The sequence below is a fragment of the Thamnophis sirtalis genome, unplaced genomic scaffold, assembly GCF_051295495.1.
Source record: "Thamnophis sirtalis isolate CommonGarterSnake01/CBP01778 unplaced genomic scaffold, rThaSir2_p1.2 scaffold_14, whole genome shotgun sequence".
Taxonomy (NCBI): Eukaryota; Metazoa; Chordata; class Lepidosauria; order Squamata; family Natricidae; genus Thamnophis; species Thamnophis sirtalis.
Window position 1 is genome coordinate 23,750,028 of NW_028261394.1, and position 17,048 is coordinate 23,767,075.

Genomic DNA, 17,048 nt, shown 5'->3' on the forward strand with positions numbered 1-17,048 from the left:
AGACTACACAAATTTCATTCTCTCCCAGCAATTTCTGCAATTCCAACCACTGAATATGTGGATGGCCTGAAGAACTGCCTTCCTCTCCAACAAACTGCCTGGAGGGAGGGGGGTAGCCAGAGGTGGGTTCAGACCGGTTTGGCCAAGTAGGTATAGTAACTCGGTCTGCCACGCCCCCAAACTCAGCCTACGGCGCCAAAATTTTGTTTTTTGCTTCATCTCCCTCCTGCCTTACAACTTGTACAAACACTCCTACAATCTGTAAACAGAGTGGCTTGACAGCCAAAGGATTGAGGCTGTGCAGAACTTCCAATATGAAAGCAAAAGGGCCTCCGAGGGCTACTGCAGCAGGAAAAGACATGGCTGCTTTAAAGAGATCCCTGCCTTCACTCATTTTCCAATCTGAAGCACTTCACAATTCTACTTTTTAAAGGAAAATTTCTATCCACATCACAGGAATAATTTGGCTAAGCCCACTGGTAAAAATGTAGCTCTAAAGGAATTCTGTGTCATCTTTGGTCAAATAAGCACGGAGCTGGACATCAAAAGGTTTCTAGGCTACGAAAAAAAGGCTGAAATGCAACTCATGCCCACAAAGGATGGATGGATGGACTAGCTCTGCCAGAGAAGGATTTCCTTCAATCTATGCTACACTGTCTAGCAAGTTCAGTATTTTTTTAATTCTTTTAAGATTGTAACCACCATCTCTCCAACGAGCAAAATACTAATTTGATGCAAAACTATTTACAACATAGTTAAAAACAATAGAAACAGTAGGATGACCAAGTAGACAAAACTTCTACAATGCTGGTTAGGAGGAAACCAGTTGTAGCTTCAAGCCCCCGTCCCTCCCCGTGGCTTTCTTTCTTACTCAGAATGGATGAGCACAATCAGGTCAGCTCACTGTGAAGCTACTGGCCGGGATTTGGGGTGAGGGTTGTGGCATGGCAGCTCCGCTGAAATGGGCTTATTGGGCATTATCCCTTGGAGTGCTCAAGCTCTGTATGCTGACCTACTGAGCTCCAGGATAGAAATGGGGGCAACCAAATTGGAGACAGGCAAGGAAGTTTCTTGCATCTTCAAAACAAGTCTATATCAAGTCCTCCACGAGCTCAGCTCAGAAAGCATAACGGGTACGGATGTCCTCTAGTTTCTTTGAGACTTCTGGCGGAGTCCGGTCCAGTTCTTCAGACACGTTCTTCTGCTTGTTGGGCTCCATGGAGTTGAACTGCTCGCAGAGGTCTCCATCAATAACATTCTAATAGGAAAAAGGAGGAGGAGGTTTCAGTCCCAAGGAAGAGCACATACAAAAACAGTTGCAGCAAAAAGTCAATTCACAGCATGGGCACAACAGATGCAAAGTTACCCGGCTGCCCAACTATTGGATTACCCAAGAGCCAATTTTTAAAGTGCACTTACAGAAAGAAACTCACTTAAAAAAAATAAATCCAATCTATTTCTTTTTTTAAAAAACTGTCACTGGAGAGCAATTGTGCCTCGTGATCAGAACTGAGCCAGCCCAAAAACACACTGATGTCACGAGGGACCCCACAAGAGATCTGCAGGAACAGCTGACCAAGGAACTGCTCCCCCTTCTGGGAAGGCAGATAATGCACCCAAGTGTCAGCTCCAGTGAACCTAATGGCCCGGAGTTGTCATTCAGGCAGGGAGAGCGGTGGGAAGCCAACCCACCTCAAATCAACTGTGATTCGGCCAGAGGAGCAACGGGGGGTGGCGGACGCCATTATCCTCCCAACAGCTGAGAATAGGGCGGGGAGGCGGCGGAAGCCGCAGGCGCTTTTCCCTTGCCAAAAAACAGTTCAGATTCGGCCAGAGGAGCAGCGGGGAGTCACGGATGCCGTCCTGCTCCCAACAGTTGAGATTCGGGCAGAGAGGAGGCGGCAGCCGTGAACGCTTTTCCCTTGCCGCTAAACAGCTGGGATTTGGTCAGAAGAGGGGCGAAGGCCACGACCGCCATTGGCCTACCACCAGAGCACCCTCCCCAGCTTGAAAAAGCAGCAGCAGCCTGGGCGTTCCCGGAGGCATTCAAGGCTGATAAAAATCAATCATCCAGCCTACTAAGTGATTAGAAAGCCTCCAGCTAGGGAACCGACTCAGTATTTACTCCATGTTGTACTGCTTCCAGGGCACGTGGTGGTGGGCGTGGATGCGCGCAAGGGGTGGGACTAGCACAAACAGCACATGGTATAAAAGAGGTGGGGAGCAACGGATGTTAGCTCTGACAATTGATTAATTGCTTTAGTGCTTTGTTCGTGCAGTTTGTGCCGGAGGAGATAAACTACATTTCAAAGCACACCTGTCTTTGGCTGTGCTACGTTCCCTTCGGGACCTGACCGTTTGTCAGAGCTCTACGCCATGGCTGAAGGGAAAGTGTTGGGACTGGAGGATACAACTGTACTGGATGCTGTCCAGCAGCACTGTTGGATGTAAGGTTGGCATGGAAGCCGGCAGGAACCTGACACCAAGAGGGCCCAGCACTCTTCTTGTGCTTCCCTGCGGGGTTCAGGCTGAGAAGCTCCCAGAGAATAGAATAAAAACATGCTGTCTGCTCTCTAGAGCACATGAAGCGCCTAAAACAGGAGGATCTCTTGACCACACAAGCCTCCAGGGGCAGAGAGGAAAGTCATTTATTTGCTTCCTCTAAACATTTTTAAACTGCCAAGATCCAGGGTAGTTAAAACCAATGAATTCCATCTCTTCTCATAAAACTGTCTTAAATGTAAAATATATTAAAGATTGCCCGCTCTTCACTGCCAGCTTACAAAGGATGGGAGGAGGCCAATATCTGAGAGGCTCTGCCTGCCTGTCCAGAGGAAGGGCAGAGAACAAGAAAGGAAGAGGCTGTTTCTGATGACACCGAATGCTGCTCCGGAAGGGGGCCCTTCAAGCTGCCTTGGAGCAGCAGCTCTGGCCAAAGAGGCAGAGCAAGAACTGTCCGGTGGCAGAGGATGCAGCCGGCCATCTGGGCTTTGCACCCCCGGATGAAGCTGAAGAGACGAGACCTACCTTAACGGGGAAGTAATAGGAGCGGAAGCTGAGGTGGTCTCGCCCACAGAGAGGTGGGTGCTCAGAGCGCAGGTGCATCTCCACATGCTGGAAGAAGTCGTGATCCTGAAAGAATTAGAGCCTGGTCAAGGAGAAGAATATCCTAGGACAAACAGCCCAGAGTGCAGCTGTTCAACTCTGCAAGAAGGAAGTAACCATTCCCACTGACTGCCAGGGTTGATTCACAGATCTGGCTGGCTAGGGGGTGATCACACAGCTTTGAGAAGGATACACATGGAGTAGGAAAGGTAATGGTACCTTTCCTACTCCATATGTATCCTTCTCAAAGCTGTGTGATCGCTGGACAACCATTACAGATAGGAGTGTGCCAATTTTTGGCCAAGCGTGTGTTGCTGGAACCTCCAAACAAGCTGAAGCTTCAAGTGTAGAATGGAGGGCAGGTCAATAGAACCAACTCTTCCAGCACAGCATTCATCTCTCACCTCGTGGGATGTAAACGGAACCAGGATGCCGATTCCTCCAGACAACGTTGTATAAACAAGCGACTCGGAACCTCCGGGGATGAGGGTGGTCTTCTGCAGAGACAGCACCGTTTCTCCTACGTGGTAGTTCATGATCACCTCTGCCTGGAAGTCAGATTGATGGGGATTCAGACTCTGCCGGGGGCCTCCTCCTCCTCCTCCCATGCCCTCCCTGCCCTTCAGGAAGACAAATCTTTCCAGGTAAGAAACAAGACTTTTTGACTCCGCTCGCTTAAGGGTGAAGCTGGATGAGGCTGAAGTGCCCAACACTTCCGTTTCCCAATAAACCAAAAGTAGGAGAAATAGCTTTTTTTGTCATGCCAGTAAAATAACCCAAAAGAAAGATGTCGAGGCCAAAAGATGCAGTGCTTCTTTGCTTCAGCCTCCTCCCCGATGGGAACTCTGGTTAAAGGAACCTGAACCGAAGAACTTAAGGATGGAGAGGCAACTGAAGGGAAGTGCCATCTTCTGGCATAAGTTAAGTCTCCAGAGCAGCTCCATTGGCCTCTGAGAATCTTGACAGAGCCTCCGTGTTATGCTACAGCCCCTTTGAGAGATCACAGAGGGAAAACATAAAGCCACAGAATTCAATATTCAGAAAGAAATGGGGGGGGGGTAGCAATACCTAGTCACTACAGACCCTTCAACTTGATGCCGATAGCCAGCAAAATTTTGGAGCAGATTATTAAGCAGTAACTTTGTGATTGTTTAGAAAGAAGAAAGGCTCTGGCAGGAGCCTTGCTTGCATATCAAGCAATCTGTTTTTTATACGACTGATCAGTTTAGTTGACACAGAAATACATAGCAGAAAAATGATGCTATGGCGAGCTGGATACAGAATTGGCTGAACACATTTACCCAGCAAGTAAGTTGAAGAAAGATTTGAGTGGGGCATCAATGCTGTGCCAGTGAACACATTTATGAATGACATGGACAAGGAATTACAAAACTAAGTTATCAAATCTGCAGACGGAATAAAGATGGGAAGGACAGAAACTTTTTAGAAGTATCCTGATGTCGGAGGATGTTAACAAGGTAGCCTGGCAAGAATACACAACAGGGCTTTATGCCAGCGTCTCCAGGCGGTGAGGAAACAGGAGGAAGCTGGGTGGGCAACCACTCTCCCTAAGAGCAGACAACAAAGTCAGTGGTGACCATCATTGGTGCACACAATCAGATAGCTGCAGTGCCAACAGCACCGGGAGCCACCAACAGGTTCAGAACAGGATTCACATCCTTTCACCTTTCTAGGGCCTGAAATACTGGAGTAAAGATTGGAGGAACAAGAAGAATCTTTTATATGCTGATGACACAACTTTCCTGCTAAGAAACAACCAAATCAAACAAGAAACATCTGATCAAAAGAATTAAAGAAAAAGCAAGAAATTTGACTGGATGTCAAAAAGACACAGGTCATGACCACCGTGAGGAATGGATATGTCAAAATAACCATTGATGATAAAGTGAGAATTTATTTTCCTAGGATAGCAGATTGATCAAAGCGGTGAGTGAATTCCAGAAATAAAGTATTGGGTTGCACAGCAATGATGAGCATGAATCGAGCATGGAAAAGCAAGGACCTCAGTCTAGCGACTAAGATTTGTCGGCATTCTATTGCATTTCCTGTGGCTACTTGTGGCTCCAAAAGGTGGACCATGGAAAAATTAGAAGAAAGCTCAGCTCGTTCAAGCTGTTGTGTGGAGAAGGGACACAGCAAAAATGTGAAGAAGCAGGAACTGAAGGGTATAAAATCACTGGAAGGCAAAATCACACACACACACACACACAAAAGAATGTTTTGCCAAAAAAACTTTGCACAGAGTCAGGAAAGAAGTCTTCAAATATCATGCAGAAGACCAGACAAAATTGTGCAGAGCTGCTCCTGAAATTAGAGACAGTCATTCTTTGAGGGAGATGGGCAATTCAGAAAAGAGAAAAATAAAGTTTAAATGATGAGAAAGTAGATTTTGATGGATCAGAAAAAGTATTCTAACAGTCAGATCTGTTGAATTATGGAGGCAAAAGTCGCTCGAGGGACCACGGATTTCCTTTCTTAGGTCTTAAACAGAGGCTGGGTGTCCTGTCTTGAGCTCCAGGACCCCCTCAAGCACCTCATTCCATGATTCTAGCAAAGTCTTCACTGTTAGGCTCCCACCCTGGAGGTGGCTCATGGACTCAGAAAGAACTGTACCACTCTGGAACTTGGTTCCTAATTTTAGGAACTAAAACTGGTCCTGGTCCCTGTTGATTCTAATGTTTTTACACTTGTTCTTTTATTAGGTGGTGAGCCGCCAGGTCATTTGGACAGTGAAATGGATGTCATATAAATTTAATAAATAAATAAAATTAGTAAATAGATGAAAATACGCCTAACTAAGATGAAGTTGATTTTGCTAGTGCATAAAAACCATGAAGTCAACTAGAATGGATTTCTCAATCATTAGTTTGGTCAGGTTTTTAATGTAGTAATTTCTTTTTTTGTCATCTTAATTGGAAGCAGATTACAAATAATCGGGGGGGGGGGTGTTCTAATAGAGCCAGCCACTAGAAAGGACCTACTTTTTGGGATGCGCCATTGAGGAGGCCCCTGTCCCACAGAGCCTTGTTGCCAGTCGGGTCCTCATCGACCTCATCGTTCGTATTGGGTGGCAGCCTCACCTGCACAGGAAGGAAAGGAGTCACCGCACGGCTTGCAAATGATTCTCAACAGAGCAGACACCCATCCCCACCCCAGTGGAAGCTGGGAGCCTAAAATCAGGAGAGCAAATAGCAGCAGGGAGACCCTAAGCCAAACTGTTATCACCAATATTTTAACCTGTGGGTCACAACTGGGTAAAGTTGAGTCCCTGGGACTTTAGGGAAAGTCCTCTTGGTAATCAACATTGGCTTTTCTTCAACCCTGTTACACAGGGTTAAGTGAGCAGGATGAACTCAAGCGCTCTGGATTCCTTCCAAGAGCGAGGAGTAAACCTGACCTTGAGGTAGCAGAAGGTTCTCTACTACTTCACAGTCCCCTCTCAATTGCCTGCTTCATTTTCAGTATCAAGCATTCCCTTCCCTTCTTGCTGAGAAGGGAGGCCTTGTCTACCATACTTTCTGTTGCAATAACAAGAGATTCCCCCAGCCCGAAATCCAAAGAAAAATATTACTAATTTGAACTGCTATACGAGTTCAAAGCTGCCCCCTCCAAAAGGTGGGGCTGCCTGCTCCACCTTGCAGGCCACGTGCTCCGGTGCCACCTGGATTTTACTGCTAAGGTCCAAACTATCAGTGGACTCGTTTCCAAGTCAGCCCAGCTCACCACACAGATGTTGCCAAACTTGTCAGCTCCAGCCACTGTGTCATAGTCCAGGAGGCAGGCAGTGGTGACCCAGCGAGGGTGGGTGTCGTCTGCAAAGATGATCAGCTGGTTTTCATTTCTCTTGTATCGAACCCAGATGAAGCTTTCCTGGACATCAGACACAATCACTCTGTGTCCCACTGTCTGGATCCCACAAATGGAGTTGGCAATGTGCTGTATGGAAAAGCAGTTCAGAAAAGGATTTGTGAATCCAGAGACGGAATCTGGGCACAAGAAGGCCACAACTGAAACCCACGGGTCACTCCGGCCTCAGTTCACAGCTAGTAGTCACAAAGGAAGGGCAATGATGGGGAAGCTGGCTGGATTTCCATGAGGTCCAGACAAGCATCCTGAACCCCCACAATTCCGGCAGGAATCCAAGGGCTGCAAAACAGGACTTTGGTGCTTTGGACAACTAGGGAGAAACAGAAGCCTTGCCGGTGTCACTGTTTCCGGAAGGAGAAGAGGCAACCAAGAAAGAGCCAGCCTTGCACGCCTCACCCCCCACCCGAGACAGGGATTCCTTTCCAGCATTCTAAACGTGTGAACTACGCGTTGCAAGTTCTGAACTCTTAAGAAAGAGAAGTGAGCAGACTTTCCACTGTTGACAGCCAAGAGGGGCCTTCATGGGGACAGAAGAAGAAGATAAAACCAGCCTCCGCAACTCCCCAGGACTCACATCGAGGGAACCCAAACCTCCCACAGGAGGCCAGCCTGGAACCACAGGCCCCTTGCTACCAGTGGACTCTGGGGCTGGAAAAGTGCCAGCTCTTCTGGCAGGGCAACTGCCGTACCTTATTCTCACACTTCCGCAGCAGCTTCTTCTTGCCCAAATCGTAGACTCGCAGCAGCTTCCCCACACCGATCAGCACTCTCCCTTGGAAGGGGGCAATAGCCGCAGGCACCTCCTCCACCGGCGTCTGGATGCAAAGGAAGAGCAGGCCCTGAGACGCTGAAGCCCAAGCTAGGCCTTTAAGCGAGTCTTAAAGGTTGCCAAGGTTGGGGCCCCCTGCTCCAGTTTGAGCTCTGCCCCACCTTTTGCTCTCTGTGAGAAGGAACACCTCCCCCCCCCCAGATGTTGCAAGAAGCTCACCTTGTGCAGGAACTCCAGCTTCTCACCATTATTCACCAGCTTGTAAGTGTAGACAAACCCTCCGGCAACCGAACGCGGGTTGAGAATGAGGTCTTTGGCCACGCCCACCAAGACATGCCAGTCATCGCCCGTGTTGGCAAAGCGGCACACAGCCACACTGCGGGCAAGCACAGGAATACCTGGGTCAGAGTCCTGGCTTTGGGAAGTGAGGAGGCGGCCCAGGAAGGGGGGGGGGGGGCATTTCAATTCCCACTTCCATGAAAGTCAAAGGAAAACACCTGGTGTCTTCCGGCTTCATCACAGGCTTTGTGATGGGGGTGGGGTGGGCTTCAGCCACCTGGCACAAGGTGATCAAGGGGAGCTGTGGTTACCTGAAGGCGGCCTCATTCTGCTCCAGCTGCACAAGGTCCAAAGTGTTTCCCTGGATGGGGTTCATCACCCGGACTACCGAGGCCCACTGCCCGTTTCCTGCTTTGGGAGCCCCAAAAATGGACTCCGGAAGGTTCTCATTCAGGAAAGCAGCCGCCATCTCTGCGGCAAGTTCCCTCTCGTCTTCCCCTGCAGCTTCCACCATTTCCTGTGGTGCAGAGAGGAGAGTGGAGGGAATGCCCAGCCAGGGCTTCCATATCCCAACCCAAAGCCCTCGGGCGCCTCGGCCTGGCTCTGGTCCAGGAAAAAGGCTGCCACAGTCTCAGGCTGCAGAGCAGGCCATGCGGAACAGAGGAGCAGCAGGCTGTCTTGACTGAGCTGGCGGTCACTCATTTCTGACCGGCGGCACCTTTTCTGGCACAGGAGTCAGAAACCCTCCCAAAGGGAAAAGCCCAGGAGGAGCCCCAACATGGTTGATTGGCGGATCTGAACAGCCTTCTTAGAAGGTGCTCAGCAGCCCCAAAATCAATCAGGATTCCTGACCTCCGGAGAGAGGGAGGATGATTAGCTCCCTTGCTGGCCAGCCAGGAGTCTCCCTCCCGTGTCCACTCCCTTCAGCAGTCAGCACACTCAAGACTCCCAGGAAAGGAGTGGGAGGCAGCCACAAAGGGACTGAAAGCGCCTCTGGGAGAGGGAGAGAGGCGGCAGCCGCCGGATGGATCCCTTCTCGGTTCTCCCATCAAACAGAGGAACCCAAGGCTGCTTCAGCCCATTTCTGGAGAAGGAACCACCCCCTCCCCCGAGCAACTTCCTGGACAATTGTCCCTCCCCGATGCTAAGCACCGTGACCAGACCCCTCCTCTTCTTCTATAGGGCAGAGAGCCGAGCAAAAGCCAGACAGAAAAGGGAGGGGCAGAGAGGTCAAATACCTCGGCCATCTGTTGCTTCCGCTGGGCTTTGGTTGCCTCGGTGTAAGCATTATGGTCGGTCTCGATGATGATCAGATTGCTGCTCTCGGGGTGGATCACAAACTTGCGGGGCGTATATTGTAATGGGAAGGCAACTTGGTTGAAGACTGCGCCAAGCTTCTCCAGCGCCAAAATCCTGTGGGAGCCAAAATGTCACTGCTGCCTGTGTGAGCTGCCCAGGGGAAGAGGCCCCAAATCCTGCTGCCTCACCAGGGCTGCAAAAGGTGGCTGGGGAAGACATTTGCCTTGGCTCACTTCTTGGGTGCATAGACAACCCCCCCCCCCTTTTATGGTTTTCAAAATCAGGAGGGGAAGAACCGCTTCTCATCCTGAAAAGTAGATCCAGCTGGTGATGCTGCTGGATCCTGAGCTGCTTTGCACTCATGTGCAGCTCTTCTCCCGTTGTTAAACGCAGGAGAGGCTGAGAGGTGAGACAAGCTGCCTCAAGTGAAAGACTCCCTAATCTGAAGAATCGTTTCCAGCCCCTGCCTCCCCAGCCCCAACGCGCTCTTTTCCCGGGAAAGGATCTGAACAGCCGGGGGGCACCTGGCCAGCCTAAAGATCCCTATTTCCCCTGCTCTGCCCCGTCTGCACAAACCTCAGGGTGTTGGTAGAAATGGCGACAATCCCCTCCGGGCACTGCTCTGAGGCGAAGCCAGAGGCAAACTCCAGGGTCTCATAGGAGAGGGGGGTGAGGTGGAAGCGGGACTGGTAGGAGTAGCTCAGCCAAGAGCGGCTGGACATCGCCAGCACCTGGAGCGGGTGAGAGCAGAAAGCAAGCGTGGCCGACTTCTCCCTGGGCCTCCTTCCGCGTGAGATCCAAGATCCTGCTGACTGACTTGCGGCCACCCGGGCCAAGCATCAAAAACGCTTCTATAAATTAGCCTCTTGCATCAAGAACTGATGGCAGGTCAGGATTGGCCAGCAGCTTCGCTCACAAACAACTCGGCTGTTTCGACAGTCTCCAAGTGGAGCCAGGTTGGGGAAGACTCCCAGAGGTCTTCCAGTCTCCTGGACAGCTGCGTAGCACATTAAAGGCCAGCAGCACAGGAGGGGGAAAGTTTGGCACTGACCTATGCCCTGACTGACCAGCTCTGTCCTACCTGAAGGATGCTGGCCAACTCTAAGTGACCAGGCTGAGCCCGAGGGAGGGGTCAGGTGCGTCATCGCTCCCACTGCATTTCCTCTCCCACCCATTTGCCTTGACTGCCAGTAGTTCAGATTCTTCTTTAGGGGCAGCATGGAATAAACTTGTACTCATTTTGGAGCTAAGCCTGGCTCAGGATTTCTGGGGCCTGACAAAAACTGCCAATGAATCTTCACATTTTCTGACCTGCATTTGCAGGTTTCTGAAGTTACTACCAAGTGACAAGTAGTCCTCAATTAGCGACCACTCATTTACCAAGCTCAAAGTTATAATGGAGCTGAAAGAGGAGTTTGGCTGGTCTTTCAAGGACGGCCATTTGTGACCTTCCTGCCGGCTTCTGGCAAGCAAAGTCAATGGGAAGCTGGCCAGAAGTCATGGTCTTGTGACGTGATGTCACTTAGCAATCACACACAATTCACTTAATAACCACAAAGGTGTGGTCACAATTTTTTGCTTTATGTGTTTCCAGTCCCAATTTCAGTCACAGCCTGGGATTTCCTGTCCAAAATGTCTAAAAATCCCCAGCACTTGATCATAATTGCGGCATCTTCAAGTACAATCAACATGAACATTAAATCTCATCTCTACCGCACAGAGAGACTCAGACAAGCTTATTTCTCTACATAAACTCATCTTCCCCTCTCCTCCTCTCCAACAATATTCCTGCCAGCTGTATACACAATTACAAACACAGCTGCTATTTTTATTCTGTATTTGAGAAAAAAATAAAGCTTCACAAACGATGTCTCACTATTCCTCTTTAAAAATCCCCACTAATATTCCTGTGTTCCTTTTCTCTTCCCCATCCCCACCCCGGGGGGGGGGGGGGGGGAGAGAGGCTTTGAGGCCGACCCCATGCACTCCATGGCATCACACTCACCGCTTCCTGGCCTTGCATCCGGACTCTGAACAGCTTCACAGGGCGGGACCCAAGGTACCTGGTTCTTGTATCAGACAGATCACCAGTGACAGGATCAAGGACAGTCCGGAGGAGCACACCATTCTAGAGAAGTCAAAGGAGAGAAGAGCCCATTAACTCCAGGTGGACCAATGGACTGATCCTTTCAAGCTCCTCTCTGACTGGAGCACAGGGCTGCTCCTAAAGTATACAAACCCTTCTAACGTCTCCAAGTTAAGAAATGAGGCATTCTGAAATGCAGCCAACAACAGCAGAACCTTTTCATTGAAGCAGCGGAACTCCTTCCCACCACAGAAAGTCCTGTCTCATAGAAGGGGTGGGGCGGGGGGGCAGAGAGCAGCTGCCTTCATGGCCAACCATTTCATTTGGGGAGTTCAAGGGGGCCTCTTCCTCTTTCACAATAGCAACAGCACTTAAGACGTACTGCTTCACAGTACTGCTTCTGCAGCCCTCTCTAAGCGCTTTACAGAGTCAGCCTCTTGCCCCCAACTATCTCACCTGGGGAAGGCCTCTATGGCAGGGGTCAAGCTGGCGGCACGCAGGCCGGCTGCGTCACATGCAGGCCATGCCTATCCCATCTCCATGAATGGGAAGCACGTCGCAAAATGTCACATGACGGCAATGTGATGATGCCGAGTTTGAGCCCTGTGCTTTATGGCATTCAAGACACGAAGATGACTTTTCTTGGCATTTTTCTATTTTGTTTGATTGTAAAAGCATAAAATAGAATCTGACAATATGAAGGGATGGGGAGGAGAAACAGAGTACTGACAAGAGTTTTCTCTCCTGGACTGGCTGCCAGCGGATGTGGCTATTCTTTAGAGTGAGCAGCGGAAAGGCTGTCCTGCCTGAGGGCCACGACTGGAGCACAGAAGCCCAACCCAAGGGCACAACAGGGAAGAGCTGCTTTCAGGCTGGAAAGAGTCCCTGGGGCTTCCTCACCTGTAAGCCAATGTTCAGGTACAAAAACCCAATGGAGCTCCGTTCTCCCAGCTCATCTTGCTTCTCCGCGCAACCCATTTCCACGATGCACAAGGATTCCGGCTGTGCAGGGAGAGCCTGCATGCTCAGAGGCTGCAGACAGTCCTGGGGAGAACGAAGGAGCCACCGTTACTCAGGAGAAACCTACTGCTCATTCCAGGTGACCCCTGCTGCATTAACAGCCGTCCAGAGCCATCTCGAGCGCAAGAGGAGAGGTAGCTATTTTCCACTCAAGCAATGCTTTTCATTTTTTTCATGGATTTCTACTAATGGTGGGTTTTTTTTTACACTAATGTTTCAGAATCCTTATTTGTGGCTAGAAACGTGTTTTTCTTCCAGAATGCCCAGAAGCAGAAGCTGGAAACAAAGAGGGCATGCCAGGCGTTTAGTAAAATAGGACTAAACTGAAAGAAATTTAGGAGCTCAACAGCTCTTGCAGCATTTCCAAGATGCTCCTTGTTTTTAAGCACTCGCCTTCAGCATATTCTCATCCACAGAAAATGAAACTTGCAAAAGCAGAGCAAAATGTAGCACTGGTCTTAGAACAATAAACCCGCAGTGTAGGTGAATACTTTACGCCAGCCACTTACTGAGGGATCAAGGGAAATGATTCGTACAGTGTTGTCTACCAGCCCAACCGCAAGGAAACGGGAGCGCTGCTCTCCAGGTGGAACGTTTGCCAAACTCATGCACACAACATCGGCCGACATCTCCTTCCTTTCCGTGTATTCATTCAGCTGCCCAGACTAGGAAGACAAGAGACAAGAGGAAGAGGCAGGTCGGCCAATGAAATGGAAAGGGTAACCTGACAAGGACTCTCACTGACGTTTTGGCTGCTTGGCATTACATCCATTTTTGACAAAATTGGCCCATAGTAAACAATGAGTTCGCTTAATAACCATCACAAAAAATGGTTGTAAAATCAGATCAGTCGTGCGAGTGACCTGCTTTATGACTGCAGCAACGGACGACCATAGTAGCAGCCTCCATTACCGTTGTAAGCCAAGGATGACCCATATTTTCAAACCGGGCGATTGCAAGAAAGGCCACCACTGAGCTGGCAAGAGCTTCTGTGAAGGCTGCCAGCCGATGGCCATCTTGGGAGGGACTAACAACCCAACAGTCTGGGAGGCTCAGGCCCTGCTCAGAGCCCCAAACCAACACCCAGCCCCACCAACCTGCTGGCTGGGACTGATCCAACCCAGGCCAAATCTACTTCCTATGCTCACGTACTGGATCCATCTCGAAGTAAACCAGCTCTCCTCCAGTCAGTGCGATCACCACTTGTCTCTGATTCACAGCACATTTGACAATGGTTTTTTTCCCAGGTGTTTTCCATTCATTAACTCGTTTATCTGCTCTTATGTGCCTGATGCCATCAGGATAAACCTGCAGGGATGCAACAAAGAGGTGCTGAAAAGGCTGCATCAGTCATTGCTTGCCCAACTATCAAGGCAAAGCCCCTTATGGTGAGCAAGGAACGTGACAATTCTCTTAGTTACTTCAATCGGCCATTCACAGTAATCTAGGAAGGAGGACCAGCTCAGTAACCAACAATTTGAGAAGTTGTTTTAAAAAATAAGCCCATGAACACAAACCTGAATATTTACTCTCTTTTTTAAAAAAAAACCAAGGATATAACAAAAAGACATTTTCAGAAGCATCTGAGAGCAAGGAAAACTTCCCAATAAGGGGTAATATTTTTCAGGACAGTGTCAATTTGGTCACTCCAGGGACAGTTGGCTCCTGTTTTAGAAGTGGATTTTTTGGAAGAGGGATGGTAGTTTTGCACATCCTAAGAAATCTGTATTATTCAAATAAAACAGCTGACTCTGTGCTCTTGCAGCCACCTGAAATTTCTTTCTTCCCTGGTTGCAAGGCAGCAGCTGTTAATCCAACCCTAAAACTCACCCACTTCAAAGTAATATTCCCATCAAGACAGCCAGGATGTCACATGGCTGTTTTTACCTTAGTAAGGAACAGCCTATCCATCAGTCCTGCTGAGTAACCCAGGCAGAGATATTACAAAATGAGGTAAATTAACACAATCTGGCAAGACTAAAAGCACCAATTTCCCATCCTCAAGTGGAATTGTTTGCTCCGTTCAGGGGGATCCTCCCTCTGGCTGTTAGGCCACTGGGGCTCCTGCCCCTCGTCTGAGTGTTTCCTAGGCAGCATCTCTTCTGCCTTTCCTCAAGGCCACCCGTGGATTCCATCACACCAGCAATGATGGATAGAAGAAAAGAAAGCGTCCCAAAAAAACACATGACTACCTCAAAATCAAGCCCTCCCTCATGGTGAGTCCTTTCATAATGGATAAAATAAAAGAGCAAGGCAGCTGTTACCTGCACCAAGGCATCATCTCCCAGCAATGAGCAGGACAAGGTGGGTGTGGTACCAAGGAACCCGGAGTCAGTCACTTCCTCCACTGTTTCTCCGATAGACAGGACTAGGGTGGCATTGACGAAAGACACAATGATGTAAGCATCAAATTCATCTGGTGAGAGAAGGAGGAGGAAAGATTAGAGCCGGGTCTGTGATGCAAAGATGGCCCTTAGAAGCTCCTACAGCATCTCTGATGGCACCAAGGGGATGCCATTGGCCCCGGGGAAGCCAAGGCTAATCTTTGGGAAACCAAATTTGATATCAGGTAAAAAATATCAGAAGCCTCAGGCATTTCTGATGTGAACCTAAAGAATGAGAGCAGTTTCCTCTGAAGCCAGGAGATGCAAAAGTCCAGAGCTGAATTCTGAGGAGTCACATGATGTGGTATGATCCATCTGCAAAACCATTCGGCTTATGAAGAATCAGAGTTGGAAAGAGACACCGAGGGATCCGAACATCGGCCTCCGGCCTGCAGAGGGCACTCTAGCTTCTGCTTGAGTACCGTCACCAATGAAGGGCAGCCCTCCATCTCTTGGGTCCTTGGTTCTACTCTCTATCTTCCCTGTTAAGAAGCTTCTTCTCAATAATCCACAGACAGAGCAGGATGCTTCTCTGCAATTGATTCTCCATTGGAAACTCCTTTGATGCCTTCATAAGCACTCAGAGGCAGACCTAAGTGCTTGGGTGGCATGGGCAAGACTGAGAGAAGGCACAAAAGACTGAAAAAACTAACCGCTCCTGGGCCTCCTGTGCATGAATAATGCAAGCTATCTTAAAGTCAGGTAGGCCTATCAATGTAATGCCCAGGCTAATCCCGTGAAGCTAATCCAAGCATCGGATCGGGTGCTCTAGTCCCAAAGAAAGGTCAACATTAGAGACCAGACTGTTGCACAGCTCAAGTCAGAAAGTGAATCCTGCCTTGCAAAGCTGCAGTCCAGGTTGTCATCCCTGGGGCTGAAAACGTCTGCCCAGAGGCCAGGGGCACGGCTGCTGCCACAAGGAACCAAGGGCGGCACCTTCTTTCAACAACCCCGGCAGCAGAGAAGCAGCGGCTGCTTTTCCCAAAGGCTTCGTAGGCTCACGGTGGAAACTGTGAAAGTCCTTCCAAGGTCTGAAGAGGGAAAGTCAACCTGCTGGTCAGCAGGGCCTCAAAAGTATCCTCATTCACAAACCATTTTCCACCTTGAGGCAAGAATGGAAAAGCTGTCCAAGTCATGGATGACAGAGCAAGTCATGACCCCCCCCCACCCCCCAAAAAGTATTCTTGACAAGAACACATTTGTCAATCCAACCAGGGTCTCATTCATATCTTTTAGTTCTATATCAAGCTTCGACCTCTGGGTCAGCAATCAGATCACACAAGCCCTAGGAGGAGCCTCTGACCCTGTAGTCAAATCACAGAAGCCAGACGTGGGATCTGGTAGGGGCCAAGAGAAGGCAGGCATCTCCTCACGGCAGCAAGGGGCTAAGGGACCCTGGAAGGCTCCAGCCATTGGTGGATGGAAACACAGGAATCTTTCAGAGAGGCAATGTTCTGCAGTCATGTAACACTAATTTTTTACTGGTATCTGGGGGGAAACTCCCATTGCAAGAATAGATTGGCTTAACAACCATTTGACCTGCTTAATGACTGGGGTCACTTGCTTTACAACTGTTGTAAAAATTGTTGTAAAATCAGGAAATTCCAGGCACTACTGTGGTTGTTAAGTGAAGGCTACCTGTATACAATTTTAATGCCACTCAGGTGATCAAGTGGCAACCAAAGAACGTCTGACAGCATAAAGCTTTTTCACTCCCCCCCCCCCCCCAAACTGCTCAGAAAAGCTTCAGAAAAATGGAGTGGGACCTTGTAGCTCATCTGCGTCTCAACATCTTGTTTATAGTGTGGTGACCAAAGCTGGGTGCAGTATTCTAGGTGTGGTTTTACTAAGGCTTTATATGAGGTATTAGTACTTCACTTGATCTTGAGTGTATCCCTCTGTTAATGCAATTTAGAGTCATGTTGGCTTTTTTGGCTGCCGTCGCACACTGCTGGCTCATATTTAACTGGTTGTCCACTAAGACTCCAGGATCCCTCTCCCCGTCACTGCTATTAATCCTGGTTTCTCTCACTCTGTGTGTGTCCTTTTGGCTTCTCTTACCTAAGTGTAAGACTTTACTTTTCTCTACATTGAATTTCTTTAGATAGGGCCCAGTTTTCAAGTCTGTCAAGATCCATCTGGATCCTCAGCCTATCATCTAGGACAGGGGTGCCAAACTCATGGCCCTTGGGACAGTCGTGTCACGTGTTGGCCCTGT

General features: G+C 49.1%; 1 protein-coding gene across 2 annotated transcripts in view; it reads right to left on the minus strand.

Moving 5' to 3' along the window:
• Positions 1-849: 849 nt before the first annotated feature.
• The window catches only part of SF3B3 (splicing factor 3b subunit 3), a 39,641-nt gene continuing 23,442 nt past the window's right edge, over positions 850-17,048 (minus strand). For both annotated transcript variants that reach the window (XM_087729553.1, XM_087729552.1), the window contains exons 12-26: positions 14,711-14,862; positions 13,599-13,754; positions 12,956-13,111; positions 12,327-12,470; positions 11,346-11,468; positions 9,917-10,071; positions 9,280-9,454; positions 8,353-8,558; positions 7,982-8,138; positions 7,683-7,808; positions 6,850-7,062; positions 6,108-6,206; positions 3,510-3,653; positions 3,028-3,132; positions 850-1,258 (exon numbers count right to left, since the gene is read on the minus strand). In XM_087729553.1, the coding sequence (XP_087585679.1) occupies positions 1,118-1,258; positions 3,028-3,132; positions 3,510-3,653; positions 6,108-6,206; positions 6,850-7,062; positions 7,683-7,808; positions 7,982-8,138; positions 8,353-8,558; positions 9,280-9,454; positions 9,917-10,071; positions 11,346-11,468; positions 12,327-12,470; positions 12,956-13,111; positions 13,599-13,754; positions 14,711-14,862 (2,252 nt within the window). In that variant the 3' untranslated portion in view covers positions 850-1,117. The remainder of the gene's footprint in view (positions 1,259-3,027; positions 3,133-3,509; positions 3,654-6,107; positions 6,207-6,849; positions 7,063-7,682; positions 7,809-7,981; positions 8,139-8,352; positions 8,559-9,279; positions 9,455-9,916; positions 10,072-11,345; positions 11,469-12,326; positions 12,471-12,955; positions 13,112-13,598; positions 13,755-14,710; positions 14,863-17,048) is intronic.